Source organism: Alexandromys fortis, unplaced genomic scaffold (assembly GCF_014885135.2).
Source record: "Alexandromys fortis isolate MF-2015 unplaced genomic scaffold, M_Fortis_MF-2015_v1.1 scaffold_16, whole genome shotgun sequence".
Taxonomy (NCBI): Eukaryota; Metazoa; Chordata; class Mammalia; order Rodentia; family Cricetidae; genus Alexandromys; species Alexandromys fortis.
In genome coordinates, this window is record NW_026067893.1 from 14,194,218 (window position 1) to 14,209,900 (window position 15,683).

The 15,683-nt window shown below is 44.3% G+C and overlaps 1 protein-coding gene across 4 annotated transcripts in view; it reads left to right on the forward strand.

Annotated features, from left to right (window-relative positions):
• Fbxw4 (F-box and WD repeat domain containing 4) overlaps window positions 1-15,683 on the forward strand; it is a 90,334-nt gene that overhangs the window by 27,232 nt on the left and 47,419 nt on the right. For 3 of the 4 annotated variants that reach the window (XM_050144857.1, XM_050144861.1, XM_050144840.1), the window contains exons 3-5: window positions 2,041-2,222; window positions 2,690-2,822; window positions 7,979-8,073. In XM_050144857.1, coding sequence (XP_050000814.1) covers window positions 2,041-2,222; window positions 2,690-2,822; window positions 7,979-8,073 — 410 coding nt within the window. Of the gene's footprint in view, window positions 1-2,036; window positions 2,223-2,689; window positions 2,823-7,978; window positions 8,074-15,683 lie in introns of all 4 variants that reach the window. The other variant, XM_050144849.1, reaches the window with a different exon arrangement.

Here is a 15,683-nt window from a genome sequence, read left to right on the forward strand (position 1 = left end):
GGAGAGAGAGAGAGAGAGAGAGAGAGAGAGAGAGAGAGAGAGACAGAGACAGAGAGAGAGAGACAGAGACAGAGACAGACAGAGACAGACAGAGAATGAGAGGGACAGAGCTGGACTTTTGAAACCTCAAAGCCCATTCTCAGTGACACACTTCTTCCAGCAAGGTCACACCTACTCCAACAAGGCCACACCTCCTAGTCTTTCTAATCCTTCTCAAACAGTTCCACTCCCGGGTGACTAAACATTCTATGTATGAGCCTATGGGGGACCACTCTTATTCAAACCACCACAATGACCGTTGGTTTGCTTGTGCTGTTTCTCCTGGTTTGGCTGATGTCTGTTTCTGTGAATTATGTGGTTTTATGATAAAGAAGGTATGAAAGAGAAAGATGGATTTTTATGATGAAAAGCTTTATTTTCTGATTTCTATTTTTACTTGGTTGGGTTTTCTTAAAAAGTAGGATTTCCTTTGTAGCCCAGGTTGACCTCAAACTTGCCATCCTTGTGCCCAGTATCCTTAGAGCTAGGATTATAGTGCCATTATACCCTGTCATTTGTGCCTTTTAACATCTAAGGGTAATTCCTCTATCAAGTTTTTGCTCCTGGTGTTGTCGTTTATGGCATTAATTTAAGGCAGTCTGGCAAATAAACACAGAACAGTTACCAGGTTGCCCAGGATTCTTCACTGCTCACCTGGTATGAACCTGGTTTCTTGTCTTAGGTAAATGTCTGTTTACCACATGGTTGTAAGAACATGAATTCCAGCCCCTCTGCTGCCCATTTGGATGTGCTGCCTAGTGGTGGAAAAGATGTTGAGGAGGAATGTGAATAGTGAATAAGAGCTCAGACATACATACGCCTCACACATGTTCTATGTAGTATATGCACACACTTGTAAAAACTGCATGAGCAGAAACTCAGTTACTACAAAGTCCAAGCTGCATTTAATGGCCCGGCAAGTCAATTTGCAGAACTTTTCCAGATTCCCATGACGCTTGTTTTAAGGAGCCGAAACACAGCCCAGTTTGCCCAGACAGGCTTGGCGGTGGGAGATGGTGTCTGACCATGGAGATGAGTCAGCTTTCCCTTTGATTTCTTGAGACCTGGTAGCTCCAGGACTGTAGGATAGGCACAGGTGGGATGTCTATCTCGGGGAAGGGGCTTAGTTCCCACCAGAGAACCCAGTTGTCTCTTCTTATCTTCCCTCTTCCCTGTTGTCTTCTCTCTTTTTTTCATACACTCCTTGTTTTTTGAGATAGCCTATAATATAACCTATACTGGCCTTGACCTAAGTATGCTTCTAAAGGTGGCCTTGAACTCCTGTTCCTTCTTCTCCAGCGCTCGGGAGAACGCAGGAGTTACAGGTTTATGCCACTATTTGCAGCAAAGTCTTTTCTTAAGGCTTTAGTTCCACGTCATGGGATTGGCTGGTGGCTTTTAAGCTTTCTTTGTTCTGGAGATTGTTCTGGAGATCTAGAACCTGCCCCAGATATCTCTTATGAGTTCTTTGTTCTGGAGATCTAGACTTGCTCCAGAAATCTCTTATGTTCTGGAGATTGTTCTGGAGATCTAGAACCTTCTCCGGATGTCTCTCAGGAGTTCTATAAGAGCTGAGTTCTTTGTAGCCCTGAACTGCAGCACTGTTTTAGAGCTGTTATATCAACACATGTGCCCTTCACTGCAGAAATGGCCATACCCCTGGGAGGATCACGGCTTCTCTTGAGCAGGTTTGCCTACTCTCCTAAATGGCTGATTCTTTTCACTTATAAATGTTCCTTTGCTCCAATAACAAGGGAATGGGATTTCCTAAGACTCACTTTTCTCTATCACACCTTAACTGATCTCTTGAGCAAGGAGTATATGTCAGAGTCGTGGAACCTTGAAACTTACCAATTGGACTTACAGTTGCAGAGGTCACTTTCCTGACTCATTTTTCTATATCCTTCAACTGATTATTTTAGATCCTGCTTATCTATGAGAAGTACTGGCAGCAGTTTTACTTTTTTTTTTTTTTTTTTTTTGGTCCCTCTCTGTAGTCAGATGCCCTGGATGCAGCTTGAGGATGCTTCTCTATACATATCTCAGGCTAATTTCATCCTGGCCTACCAGTTCCGCCCAGATGGTGCCAGCTTGAACCGTCGGCCCTTCAGAGTCTTCGCTGGGCATGATGAGGATGTTTGTCACTTTGTGCTGGCAAACTCGCACATCATCAGTGCAGGAGGGTAAGTGCTGGGTCTTCCCCAGTGTTCTATAGGAACTGGGTCTGCCTCTGACTTTTCTGGCTCTACAACAAAGTATCAGAGAAGTAAACTTTTGAAAAGGTAGGCTTTAAAAAACAAAACAAAACAAAACAAAAAACAAACCCAAAAACCAAAAACCACTTAAAGCAGAGATTTACCAAAGCTGTTAATAGGGTTAGCCAGAGAAGAAAACAGGAGCAAGAGCCTTTAATACAAAGTAGAGCAGGTTTGCTACTCTCCAAGGGGAGGTTTATTTTCTCTCTCAGCTCTCTTTAGCCCCAAGTGTGCTGAAGAGATGAAGCTACCTAACACTCAGCACCTTGTAGGCCAGCTTGCTTTGTGCTTGGCTCATCTGGATGTCACTGGACACTTGGGCTCCTTCAGTGGCCTGGGCCTCCTACTGCAGAGGGAGTATTAACCCCTGGGCTGTGCTCCTTGTTCTCTCGTAGAGATGGGAAGATTGGTGTTCATAAGCTCCATAGCACCTTCACTGTCAAGTACTCGGCTCATGAGCAGGAGGTGAACTGTGTGGACTGCAAAGGGGGCATCATTGTGAGCGGCTCCAGGGACAAGACGGCCAAGGTGAGGTGTTGTCCCCTTTACGTACTGTTTTCTCCTCCTGACTATAGGGACTGGGGTGGAAGAGGGTGGATAGAGCCTGGAGTCCCAGGATTGGCTGAGAGTGAAGAAGGTGAGGGCAGGAGAGAAGGGACATAATAAAGAATTACTTATGTGCCTTTGGCATGCAGCTTGCGATGCTAGGCTGTGTTCCTGCCAGCTGGACTGGGAGAGGAGTGGGCGGTGGCTGGGATGCTTGCTACTCACTTGAAATGTGGTGTGAATGCAAAAACAGGGCTTGGTCAGCTTTTCCTCCCTGAGCTGAGTCTCCTCAGGTTTGTGGGTTGGGTTCTGCCCCAGGATTTTATTTTAAAATCTCCCTCCTTTTCTTGCTCTCTGTTTAAAGAAGTTAAATTTTCACCGCCTTGTTTATAAGCAATCAGGCTGACAATTAAAACGTGTTTTTACTGATTCTCTGGAGAGTGATGTGATCAGTAGGCAGTGGAGACCACAGGAAGGCTGTTGTTGGTTGCATCATTGCCAGGTTGCCTGGTCCACAGACATCCACGAAGACATAAAATATGAAACTGATAAACAGTTGTCATCCTTGCTTTGTGAGTCCAGTTCATCCAGTCTGTGTCAGGCACTGCTGCTTATGAGACACAGAAAAGATTCTCCAGTCTAGGGTGCAACAGTCCTAGCCAGGATACAGGCTTTGCGACTGCAATGGAAACTCTGCTGACCGACTGTTCAGTTGATGATGCAGAAGACCCCAGAGGTCTTGATGATCTGTTTTCCAGAATCTAGAGACTCCATTGTAGAAATTGCTTATTGGTATCAGCGAATGGGCTCTAAGCCATATGTAGAGAGATCTCAGGAGAGGGAAGTTGCAGCTTTTATCTATAACTCTTCTGACTTTGTGTACTCTCTAGTGATTGCTTTTTCATGTTGCTGGTTTATATAAAGACAAGGGCTAAATAGGTTCCCTCCTATTTATAAACATTTCTTTTCCTTTTGAAATTTTCTGCCTTATATTTTTATTTAGAAAGAATGGATGCCAGCATAGGAAGCCCAAGAAAGATCAGCAGTTTGTCTAGGCTTTTGTTTTTGAGACAGGGTGTCATGTAGCCAAAGATGATCTTTGTGTCTTCATTTTCAAGTGCTAAGATTATAGGTGTATGCTATCACACCTAGCTTTAGTGTGCTTTTGTTATTGTTGTTTGTTTTTGAGACAGGCTTTCTCTGTGTAGCCCTGGCTGCTCTGGAACTCAACTCTGTAGACCAGGTTGGCACAGAGATCCACCTGCCTCTGCCTCACAAGTGCTGGGATTAAAGGCACGTGCCACCACCGCATGGCTTTATTGAATATTTTGAATCTTCATGGAAACCACCTTTCCTGTCACCTGTTTCTTCCTCTTCTCCATCCCATATTGACTTCAGATTTTTGCTTAGTCAATGACTCTATAGCATTCCTGGCAAAGATTCTGACTTTAACTTGCCAAGTGAATCTGGTGCTAGAGCAACGGCTCAGTTGAGTGCTTACTAGTCTTGCATGAAGATCTGGGTCTATGTTGTCAATGCATTTGGGGACAGTGGCATTTGCCTGTAATCCCAGTGCTGGGGAGGCATAGACAGCTGACTCCCTAGAGCTAGAGCTTTCTTAAAAAATAACATTTGTTCTTTGTTAATTTCATACATGTTTTGTAATGTATTCTGGTTATCTTTACTCCCCTATTATTTCCCTTCTACCCTTCCAGCCCTCCATTTTTCTTACAAATATTTTTCTTTTTTTAAGATTTATTTATGTATGTATATGAGTGCTCTGTTTTCCTGCACATCTGGAGGAGAGCCCAGATCCCATTACAGATGGCTGTGAGCTGCCCTGTGAGTGCTGGGGATTGAACTCAGGACTCTGGGAGAGCAGCCAGTGCTCTTAACCACTGAGCCATCTCTCTAGCCCCCTTACAAATATCTTAACTATATTTGCTAGCTTTTGTTTTTATTAGTGTTGTACAGAGTTTAACTAGCGCTATCTTTATGAGGAGGAGTATAACAGGATACTATGCCTATCCCTCTCCCAGAGTCTGTTATTTGCCAACAGATGAAGCGTTAGGGAAGCTCAGTGTCAGTGCCACAGTTCCCGTGGGCTCGTGACTGCCATGATCATGTTGTTCTTAGAAGATAGCATTTTGAAGCCCTTTCCTCTGTCTTCTGTCTTAACAGTCTTTCCTCCCCTTCTTCTGCAGTGCTCCCCAGGTCTGAAGAGGGTGGTATAACTGTTAGGATTGAGCTCCCAACAGGCCTATAATCAGCATCTGTGCAGCCATGAGGAGAGGCTTCTCTGTTTACAGCTGAGAGTAGCCTTTGTCTGTGGGTATAAGAGGTGTTCTGAAGCTGGTTTGGTGCTGTATTGAATTAGTTAAGCAGTAGCCTTAGGTTCTTCTCTAAAACCTCAGGTCCATCTTTCTCTTTTGAGACAGTGTCTGTCTATGTGGCCCAGACTAACCTTGAACTTGCAATTTTTCTGCCTCTTGAAATTACAGGTATGTGCCACCACACGCCTATTAGAATTATTTTCTAACAATGTAGACTGTAACCAGGCATTGTGCTAAGCACTTTATCCATTTTATCTTTCCAGGTAAAATATTTTCCCTGCATAATTGCAATGTGTTTTAGATATACAGTATACCTGTGGTATCTACTCTGTAAGGTTTTTTGTTATACAAGTTAATATATAGATACTTTATGTTTAAATATATAAACTATATATGTGTATAAATATATATGTATATATACTTTATATGTGTTTATATATAAATTATATGTACATAAATATATGTATGTATATATATTCATTATTTGAGATATCTGTCCTTGAAGTTTCTTTGTAGCCAAGTATGACTTTAAACTTCTAATCTTGCCTCCACCTGTTGAATGCTGGGATTACATGTATGTACCACATCCAGTCATGTCGTGCTAGAGAGCAAACCTAGGACTTGGTACATGCTGGGCATTCTGTCAGCTGAGCTGTGTCTCCAGCCCGCATGGTATCTGCAGTGACTTCTAGATGAACTTTCTCTAGTAGGTAGATGATTCTGTCTAGTTTCTTCTTAGATACAAGAACCTGGAAATCAGAATCCTTTCTTAAGGGCCTGATTCCTGCTAAATTCTGTACACCATGCTGTTCTAGTACTCTATATTTATCTTCCCTTTTCTACAGCATGGTCCTGAGACAGGCATTTTCCCCCATTTGATGAGACAAAACTGAGACCAAAAAGTTAGGAAACATCTCTAAGAGCAAAGATAGTAAGTCACAGGTAGATTCAAACACGGTCAGACTCCAAAGACTGCTTGTTCTGTAATAACAGGCTACAGGGAATATTTTGTTTACCATTGTGGTTTGTCTTCATTTTAGGATTTTTTTAGAATGAATTCTCAGCTTTAGAGTTTCTGAGTCAAACAAAGTTGATTTTAGGAGCTTCCAAAAAGACTGTATGGATGTATACGAAGTGTTTTCCGGGGTGGGTCTGTTTTGCATTGATAGCAAAGATCTGACCAGATCTTTATTGTGTCAACTCCTGTCCCTCAGGTGCCAGGGTATGCTGTGCCATGGGACAGTCTGGCCACTTTCCTCAGTGATGCTTGGAACTGGCAGAGCATCTCCCGAGTCACTACCACAGACCTGTAGCCTTGTCCCGTGGTTTGTGGGCTCTCAATTCTACCAGCTGTTTCTGTGGAAGCTACTAACAAACTCAGGTTTAGGCTGTTGCCAGAGATTTTGTAAATCAGGAGTACCCCCTTCACCCTGCAGGAAAACCTGCCTCCGAGGGAGTTCAGATAAGGAAAAAGCAAAGGTCTCTTCCAAGCTGGGCAGTCTAAAGGAAGAAACCAGAAGGGCATCTACCTATTACCAAAAGGATTTGACTGTCAGGTACAAAGCTGATGCCGGAATGCCAGCCTTACAGGGAATATTGAGGGTTTGTTTTGTTTTGTTTTGTGTTCTCCTCATCCAGAGTATTCTTGTTAAATTTATTTTCTTAGTTTTGGGAAAATTACTCCTACTATCATCCCATCCCCCACTTCATCATACTCAGAAATCCTAAGAAACACTTTCTCCTTTATAGGGAAGAGATACCATGTGACTCTAAGAAGGCAAGACCACCCCCATTCCATCACCTGCCCCTTACACTGAAGGAATGTTTTCTTAAGTTCTTCCATCTAAGGTCCTGCCTGAGTTTGGTGTGTTCCCCTTATAGCTCTGCAGGGACCTTGAGAGGTCATTGATCCATCTAGCTGCCATGGGATCCCTCTGTGGCTGCCCTGGGGAGAGCCCTGCACATTTGAGGTTTCCTTTCTGTTTGGCTAGAGGCTTATGTCCCTGTGTGTGTCATCTGGGGTAGGGTGAGGTGAGGGGGAGCAGGTTGCTTAATGGGACATTTCTAAATGCTCTGGCTGCTGAGAGGCCCTGGGAGTGTTGATTAGAGTTAAGCCCAGAGTGGCTGCTAATGTGCATTCCTGACTGATAGGGACCAGATAGTGTGCTCCAAGCAATATTTTTAACCTGTGGAGATATGGAAGCTTAAAAGAGTTAAGCTTTTCTGCTACTTTTGGTGACACTAGGTGCTAAATTCCCTGCTGACATGAATAGCTTTGGGTCCTGGGCATTATGAACAAACAACAACAGCACACCACCTTCTCACTTTGAAGTCTCCTTTCCATTCTTCCCTTGTTTTGTAGCTTTCTTTTGACCCCTCTAACAGTATCATGTCTCCCCAGATTGGACCTTGATCTTCCTGTCTCTCCCTGTGTGCCTAAAGCAAAGTTTTGGTGAAAGATAGGAGAAAGGAAGATCCACAAACATAAGGAAGTTTCTGAGAGAGAGGCTACTTCTCTCTCCCCTTTCTTATTTAGAGCTCACACAGGGGCTCTGCATCTTCTCATTGTCAGCTAGGAATTAAGGGCTCTCAGGTGGAAGGAAAGGTGCGTGGTTAGGTCTATCGCTGTGGTAGGTGAACCGGAAGCTGGAGAGGCCTCTCTGCCGATGCCCTGAGCTCTGTCTTCAGGAGAGAAAGGGTTCTCCATTCCCGCACCTTCCTGGTCCCACTCATCCCACCTGGTGTATGTTGCTTCTTTCTAGTCCCAGGCAGTGCCAACAAGAGCATTTCCTCTCCTGTTTTCAGGTATGGCCTTTGGCTTCAGGCCGGCTGGGGCAGTGCTTACACACCATCCAGACTGAAGACCGAGTCTGGTCCATTGCCATCAGCCCGTTACTCAGGTAAGGGAGATATGTTTGGGTTTTTGTCTCACATAAGAATGTTTTCATTTCATTAGGTCAGATAAGCTAGAGAAATTTTTCCCTAGTATATTCTAGGTTTCTATGAACCGGTCTCCTGAAGATTTAAACACTTTCCAGAGACTTGAGGTCTTTTCACATACTTGTGGAACTGAGATAACCTTTCCTGAGCATCCCAAGAGAAATGTTAAGGCACAGATACCATTCTGGAATGTGGCCGAGGGGTCAGTGTTACCTTTCTGGAGCAGATGTCCTTTGGGGTTGCTCCAAAGCAAAGGCTTCTCTGTATACCTGAGAGTAACAGCAGCAGCTAGCCTGCTGTTGTGACTCATCTCTGCTTCGTCCCCTGGAAATGTCTTCTGGAGTATCCCTGACAGGCTCTAGGTATCAGGAGAGGAGGGGTTTGGGCCTGCCGCCTGGGCCCTGGTCTGTATGTGAGGGACAGAAACAGTGACAACTGTAATGGAAGTGCAGCTCTGTTTTGTTACTTTGTACGGTAGTTTGGCCTGTGTACCACGTGTGTGTCTGTGCCATGGAGGCCAGGAGGGGGTGTTGTACCACGTGTGTGCCTGTGCCATGGAGACCAGGAGGGGGTGCTGCTCCTGGAATTGCAGTTACAGATCACTGTGAGCCACCATGTGGGTAAAGAATCAAGCCCAGGTCCTTTGGAAGAGCAGCCAGTGCTCTTCACTGCTGAGCCATCTTGCCAGGCCTGCCACTCTTTTTTTTTTTTTTAAACAAAAAACAAACAAACAAACAAACAAAATAAAAAACAAATAAAACAAGTCTTGCTGTGTGGCTGAGACCAGTTTAAAACTCACTATGTAGCTCTGACTGGCCATGAACTAGTTAGTGATCTTTCTGCCTCAACCTCCCAATGGTTGGGATTTCAAGTGCAAGACACTAAATGCAGCTGTTTCTTCAGCTTTAACTGGCCAGGTATGTTGGCTCATGCCTGTAATCCCAGCATTTAAGGGGCTAAGCAGGAAAATTAACCATGAACTTGAGACCAGGTTGGTCTATAAGGTCAGTTCCAGACCAGCCTTGGCTACGGAGTGAGACCCTGTCTTGGAAACAAAATAAACAAAACATCCAAAAACAAAATAAAAAAAAAACTAAAACTGGAGAAACATGAGCCAGTGAACTTTGCATCTTGGCTTCTGTTATCTTTGTTATTATTAAAAATATTTTATTGACTAACAGTCATTGTATGTAATATTAAGTTTCATGAAGACCGTTTCTTTCAGATATATCATATACTTTTATCTAGGTTTTTTAAAAAATATTTTATGTGTACGGGTATTTTGGTTGTGTGTATCTCTGTATACTACATAGATATACAGTGCCCCCGAGGCCAGAAGAAGGTGTTGGATCTCCTGGGAGTAGAATTACAGATGATTATGAGCCACCATGTGGGTGCTGAGGATCAAACTTAGGTCGTCTGTAAGAGTAGTCAAGGCTCTTAGCTGATGAACCATTGCTCTAGCACTTACCTAGGTTATCTTGAACCAAGGCAGGGCCTCTCTCTTCCTCAGTGGGGTTCAGACACTTTTCTGTAGTTGAACTGTAATGGAAGTTAGTAGGGTCTGACTGTGTGTACTTCCTTGATGCTTCTCATCCCACCTGAATGGACCTGGGAAAGCAAAAGGGCTGCCTACCTCCACCTGATTAAGTCGGTTGCTTGTTTTTATAAGCAAGTTGGTGCCCTTTTGCTCAGCCCTCTACAGCCTCTTTCTCCTCACCTCATGGAGCCTGTACCCCTCCTCTTGCTCTCTTCCACAACTCCCTTTCAATTTTTTCCTTCCTAAGAATTAGAGCTGATTAGCCACGTCATTAATTCTTCAATTTGACGGCTGATATAGCAGGACCTGAAACACATTGCTGACCCCAGAGAATGGAGACCCCATTCCTTAGCATATTGACGATGGGAGAAGTTAATTAAAATTCCACAGAGCAGAGGTGTCGGCTAACCTATAAACCTGTCGCTTTTCAGAACAAATCATTCCAGCATCTTAGGAAGGAGGAAAGGGAAGACCAGCAGGGAGTGGAGAAGCCAAGTGTGGGAGCTCTGGGGGGAAGAATGGAGCTGGGCAGCGTTGTCTTCTCTGCAGTTTCTTCCTAATGCACCCTCTGAAAGCTTATTAGCTGATTAGCCAGGCTTGTGTGTCTATGGGCTGGATGTGTGGGGACTAACGGGAGGCAAGTGGGAGGTGATAAGTATGCTGGTGACTTTGTCTTGGTGATCACTTTCGGCTTTGGCTTCAGGAGGCTGGAGTAGGCTTGTTGGTAGAAGGGACTATGGCTAGAGATTGGCCATGTACTTGTTCCATGTTCATTGAGGCTGAAGTGTATATATGGGCTGTTCCCTACACCTCAGCCTTATAGTCTTCTACTCACTTCTCAACAAAGAAAGACCACAGAACACCTATGGTGTCAATAAGAGAAGTTGAGAATGGAATTTACCTTCCTCATTAAGAGGCATTTCAGATCTGAGTAACTTGAGTTTGAATTTTCTGGACATAACATGGAGACTGACCACACCAAGGACATGACATTGTAATGTTATTCTGACTGTTCCCTGAATACTACACTTCTAGCTGTTAGCCGCTGCTAGCCAGCTGCTCCATGTGAAAAACCTCTGCTAAGTCCCTTTTGGGTCCCTCAATGCTTTCTTAACATTATTCTTCAATCTCCTTGTTGTGTTTTCTTAGTCCTGAATGAGTAAATTTTGTCCATTGTTGGCTGGCTGTTTAGTGTTGACTGTGAAGTTTCCTTAATTTCACAGATGATGTATTGAACTCTGTTTGAGTTTGCTTTGTTTTTGTCCTTCCTTCCTTCCTTCCTTCCTTCCTTCCTTCCTTCCTTCCTTCCTTCCTTCCTTCCTTTCTTTCTTTCTTTCTTTCTTTCTTTCTTTCTTTTCTTGATGGGGTTTCTCTGTGTAACAGTCCTGGCTATCCTGGAACTCACTTTGTAAACTTGGCTGGCCTTGAACTCACAGAGATCTTAAAAGCAAGATCTCCATCACCACCCAGCCGTGTTTGCTTTGTTTTTTGAGACAGGGTCTTATATGGAGCCCTGACTGGCCTGGAGCTCACAGAGCTCTGCCTACTTGTGCCTCCCTAGGTCTGGGATTAAAGGAGTGAGCCACCATGTGTAAAGCAACACGCCTGTGAGTCTAGGGCAAGGGCCCTGGAGATTTAGACACATATATACACACACACAGACACACACACACACAGGCACACAGAGACGTGGGGACACGGGTCATCCTTGAGACAAGAATACCAAGAATGCTCCCTTTATTGTGTGCCAGGGAAGCTTATATAGAGATCCTTAACTAAAAGCCACGCCCCAGCCAACCCCACCAGAAACTACTCCTCTGCCATCAAGAACTCCCGAGGGTCTCCTGCTCAGAGCAACTGCAAACACAGGAAAACAAGTTGTTTTGCTCAGAGCAGCTGTACGCATTGGAAAAACAAGTTATTTATAGGAAATTCAGGGTCTGGGGGTCCACAGCCCCCAATAACCATGCCTGACAGACTCTTGTTTATATTTCATTTATTTATTTGTGTGAGTGCGTCAGTGCATGTGTGTGCATGTATGTGTGCCGTGGTGCATATGTGAAAGTCAGAGAACAACAGTTATTTTTGACTTTCCACCATCTAGGTCCCAGCAATAAACTCAGGTTGGACTCTCTTAAAAGCTTGTGTTGGGGATTCTGACTTTAAACTAGACATCCAGGACATCGGCTGGGGTAATTATTGTCCCCCTCTTTTTGTGTATTCAAAGAATATACTGGGCTAGAATTCTTTTTTTTTTTTTTTGTTTTTGTTTTTTTTTGTTTTTTCGAGACAGGGTTTCTCTGTGGCTTTGGAGCCTGTCCTGGAACTAGCTCTGTAGACCAGGCTGGTCTCGAACTCACAGAGATCCGCCCGCCTCTGCCTCCCGAGTGCTGGGTGGGCTAGAATCTTTATTCTGTATTATTAAGTCCATCTCTGACAACTTTGTCTATGACTTTGAGCCTTTAAAAAAAAAAAATCCATCCAGCTGGGCATGCTGGAGCACGTCTTTAGGAAGCACTCAAGAAGCAGAGGCAGAGGCAGAGGCAAGTGGGTTTCTGTGAATTCTAGACCAGCCAATGCTGCATCAGAGTACCTGGTCTCAAACAAAACAAAAAATTCATCTATTCTTTTAACCCAGGAGGTAACAACTTTCATCTTCAAGGTCTGCTCTTTAGAGCAGTCTAGGAGATACGGTCTCCTTGCCTGCTGCTAGTGAGTGGCTCTAGGCAAATCATTTCCTTTTTCTGTGCTCTCTTTACAGACATGACTAGATTACCGTGACAGTGACCTAAAAGAATATATATATAAACTGGGCAGTGCTGGTTCACACCTTTAATCCTGAGGCAGGAGGATCTCTGTGAGTTCAAAGCTAGCCTGGTCTACAAAGCAAATTCCAGAACAGCCAGAGCTGTTACACAGAGAAACCTTGTCTCAAAAACAAAAGTATAAAGACTAAAAAGCTCTACTTTTTATAGTCACATATCAGCTCCCTCACCGTCTTATCTACTGAAGACTGAAAAGCTCTAAGTCTTGTAGTAGCTCGTCAGCTCCCTCATCTAATGAAGCATCTGCTTTGTGCTCAGTTGCTTTCAAGCCTATTTCCTAGGCTTCCCTGGGCTTCTGCTGCCCGTCTGCCCAGCAGTCACACTGCTCTTTTGTAGTCTTCTTGAGGTAGAGTCTCCCCAGGAATCTCTCTTCCTTTTTCTCTTTCTTTTGAAGTGATCCTCAATGGCTGCCTTGTGTCACCTCCCTGCTACTAGTCCTGTTGAATGTGTTGTCAATCACCGAGTGACATGGCGCTGGACCCTTATGAATAGTATGAAGGACTGTGAGTAGCCACTGCCTCTAAGGATAAGTCCTCCATTTTCCTTTGCTGCTTTCTTGAGAAGCTGGGAGGAATCTGGGCAGCGAGGAGACCTTGCTCTGCGCTTTCTCGATTATTGTCCTGTGCACTTTATTGTTGATGCTCTTGGTTTTTCCCTCTTCTTTTCACATGTTTGTACTCAGGCACTTTCAGCCTCAGACTCCAGGCTTAACAGAGTCACTTTTAATTAAGAGAAAGTGGGAATCCAGACCTGTGTCTAGCTATCACTTTTCCTTCTTCCTGTGGGTTTGGGATTTTCATCTGTAAGCAGTTGTAGAAGGTGACATTTAATACAAATTGTGTGCCCAAAGCTATGTTTGCTTACTTTATTTTTTGTTTTCGAGACTGTTTCTCTGTGTAGCCCTGGCTGTCCTGGAACTCACTCTGTAGACCAGGCTGGCCTTGAACTCAGATCTGCCTGCTTCTGCTTCTGGAGTGCTGGAACTAAAGGTGTGCACCACCAACTGCCCAGCTCAAGGCTGTGTTTACTCGAAAAAATACTAAAAGAAATAGTAGGTTTCAAAGAAAGGTTGCAGGCAAGGACTTTCCCTTTGATTCCCACCCATCCTTCTTATCCTGTTGTCAAGACTCAGGTCTTATGAATGGAGGTCTGTTCTGTAGAGGAGGTTCCTACCTCTAACTGTTGGGTGAACAAGAGGAAGTAAAAAAGGTACACACTGTTCCTAGAACAATCGTCTGTGACTTCCACAGTTGGGTGGCAGAAATGCATTGTACATAATCTCAGGTATAGCTCCTAAGGTCACTGTGAATTCTCAGTATTTTTTTTTTTACAGTCCATGGAGGCTTTTTATTTCCATGTTTTATATGTCTAGAAAAGAACCCCAGGATTTCCCCTCCTGTGTGTTTTGTCGTGCCTCTTTGTCCATGATGCCTACTGAGGTTGTCAGAACAATGAAGCCAGACTGATGGGATGGGAGCAGATTATTCTGCCATTTTTCTAGGTCTTTGAGTTGCATGTCAAATCTAGGACTTACCACTCCACACTTGTTCAACCTCGCTGCCTGTGAGGTTCACTATGATTTCCCAGCTCTGTGGTCATCAATGATTTCAAATTCATCAATGTAACATTGCTTCATCATCATAGTTGGGAACTAGACGATGACTTTAAGCAGGGCGTGATGAGGACCTGCATCTGACTCTCTTCCCAGCATTGTTAATGCTCTTGGAGTATCAGCCGGGACATTCATACATACCATGGTGACTGCACAGAAAGATGGCTGAAAGAATACTTTTATATGACTAGTGTAGATTAATATATTTTATTACTACTTAAGTTATTTCTACCTGAATGAAGTTAGTAAATATTCAAGAACAATACAAAACTTTTTTTAAAATTTTTGTTTTTGTTGTTTTCAAGACAAGGTCTCACTATGTAGTTCTGGCTGGCTTCAAACTCACAGAGATCCACCTGCTTCTGTCTCCCAAGTAGTGGGATTAAAGGCGTGCGCTACTATACCCAGACCTACAAAACTATTTGTAAGACTCAATCCTTTATAAAAGTGGGATGGAGAGATAGCTTAGTGATTAAGAGCACTGGCTGCTCTTCTCGAGGACCCAGGTCCGATCCCAGCACCCACATGGCAGCTCACCACCATCTGTAACTCCAGTCCCAGGCTCTTTGAAAGCTTCTGTGGGAGCCTGGAAACACTGCTTGGTGTCCAGACTTGACATAGGGCCTGGTGGGGAAGGCCACATGTGAGAGAGGCCCCGGACCTACTCAGGTAAACGCTTCTGCCATTCTGGGAACACACATACACATAGGCCCTTGGTTTTCTGGACCTCTCCATCCTGCAGTTGGGGCCTGGGTTGAAATGAATCTATGTTTGCTTGGAAGGAGAAGGGAGATAAATATGTAGCTCTCCCTTTTTCTGAAGACATCATATCTAGTTTCCTGAAAGGGAAAAAAAAAGGTACTCGGTAGAGCCCTTGCCTCTCAGTGAGCAACTCTGCTGCCGTGTGGGCGAGTGTGGTCAGGATGGCTTCCCCACATTCTTGGGCTTTAATCCCGTCTCTCCTGCTTCTGTCATCAGGGAAATATATGAGTGGTATAGGTGTAGAAACTTGACTTAGTTGTGTTATTAAATATACAATGTAATTTTGTGTGCTGTGGTGGCCTGTTTGTTTTGGGGGGGATTAGTCCAAGTCTGCATGAAATGTACCGATTCAAATTTGTAAAGTGAGTTGTGGCCTCTGGGGGGTTTTGATGGTGAAGCTGCTCCTTCTTGCTTCATTTATCCCAGGGGTGAGGGTGGGTCTGGAAGGAAAGCCAGCACTCTGCACCGTTTGGCAGTGGGTGGCGGTACTGGGAGAGCAGGGTGTTTGTTCAGCAGCTACAGGCTTTACAGTGTGCTGTGTGTGGTAGATGCCATCGCTAGCCTGCTGAAGTACATCTTTCTTTACTGAAGGTAATTGCATGTGGAGTGTGCTCAGACAGTTTGAGAGCTCTTCTCTGCGCTGCTGCTGTTTTCTGGACCTGGGCACCATAGCTCACTCAGTGCTTTGAGGGGGAGAAGAGTCAGATGTGAGGAGTTTGTCTGTAGGTTTTCCTTCTGGTTGGTGATGAACTGCTGTACTTGAAGGGGTCTCCAGCCTTGAGATGCTATAGAAAGGGGAACAAAATGACTGTAGTGCTCCATCTCGTAACT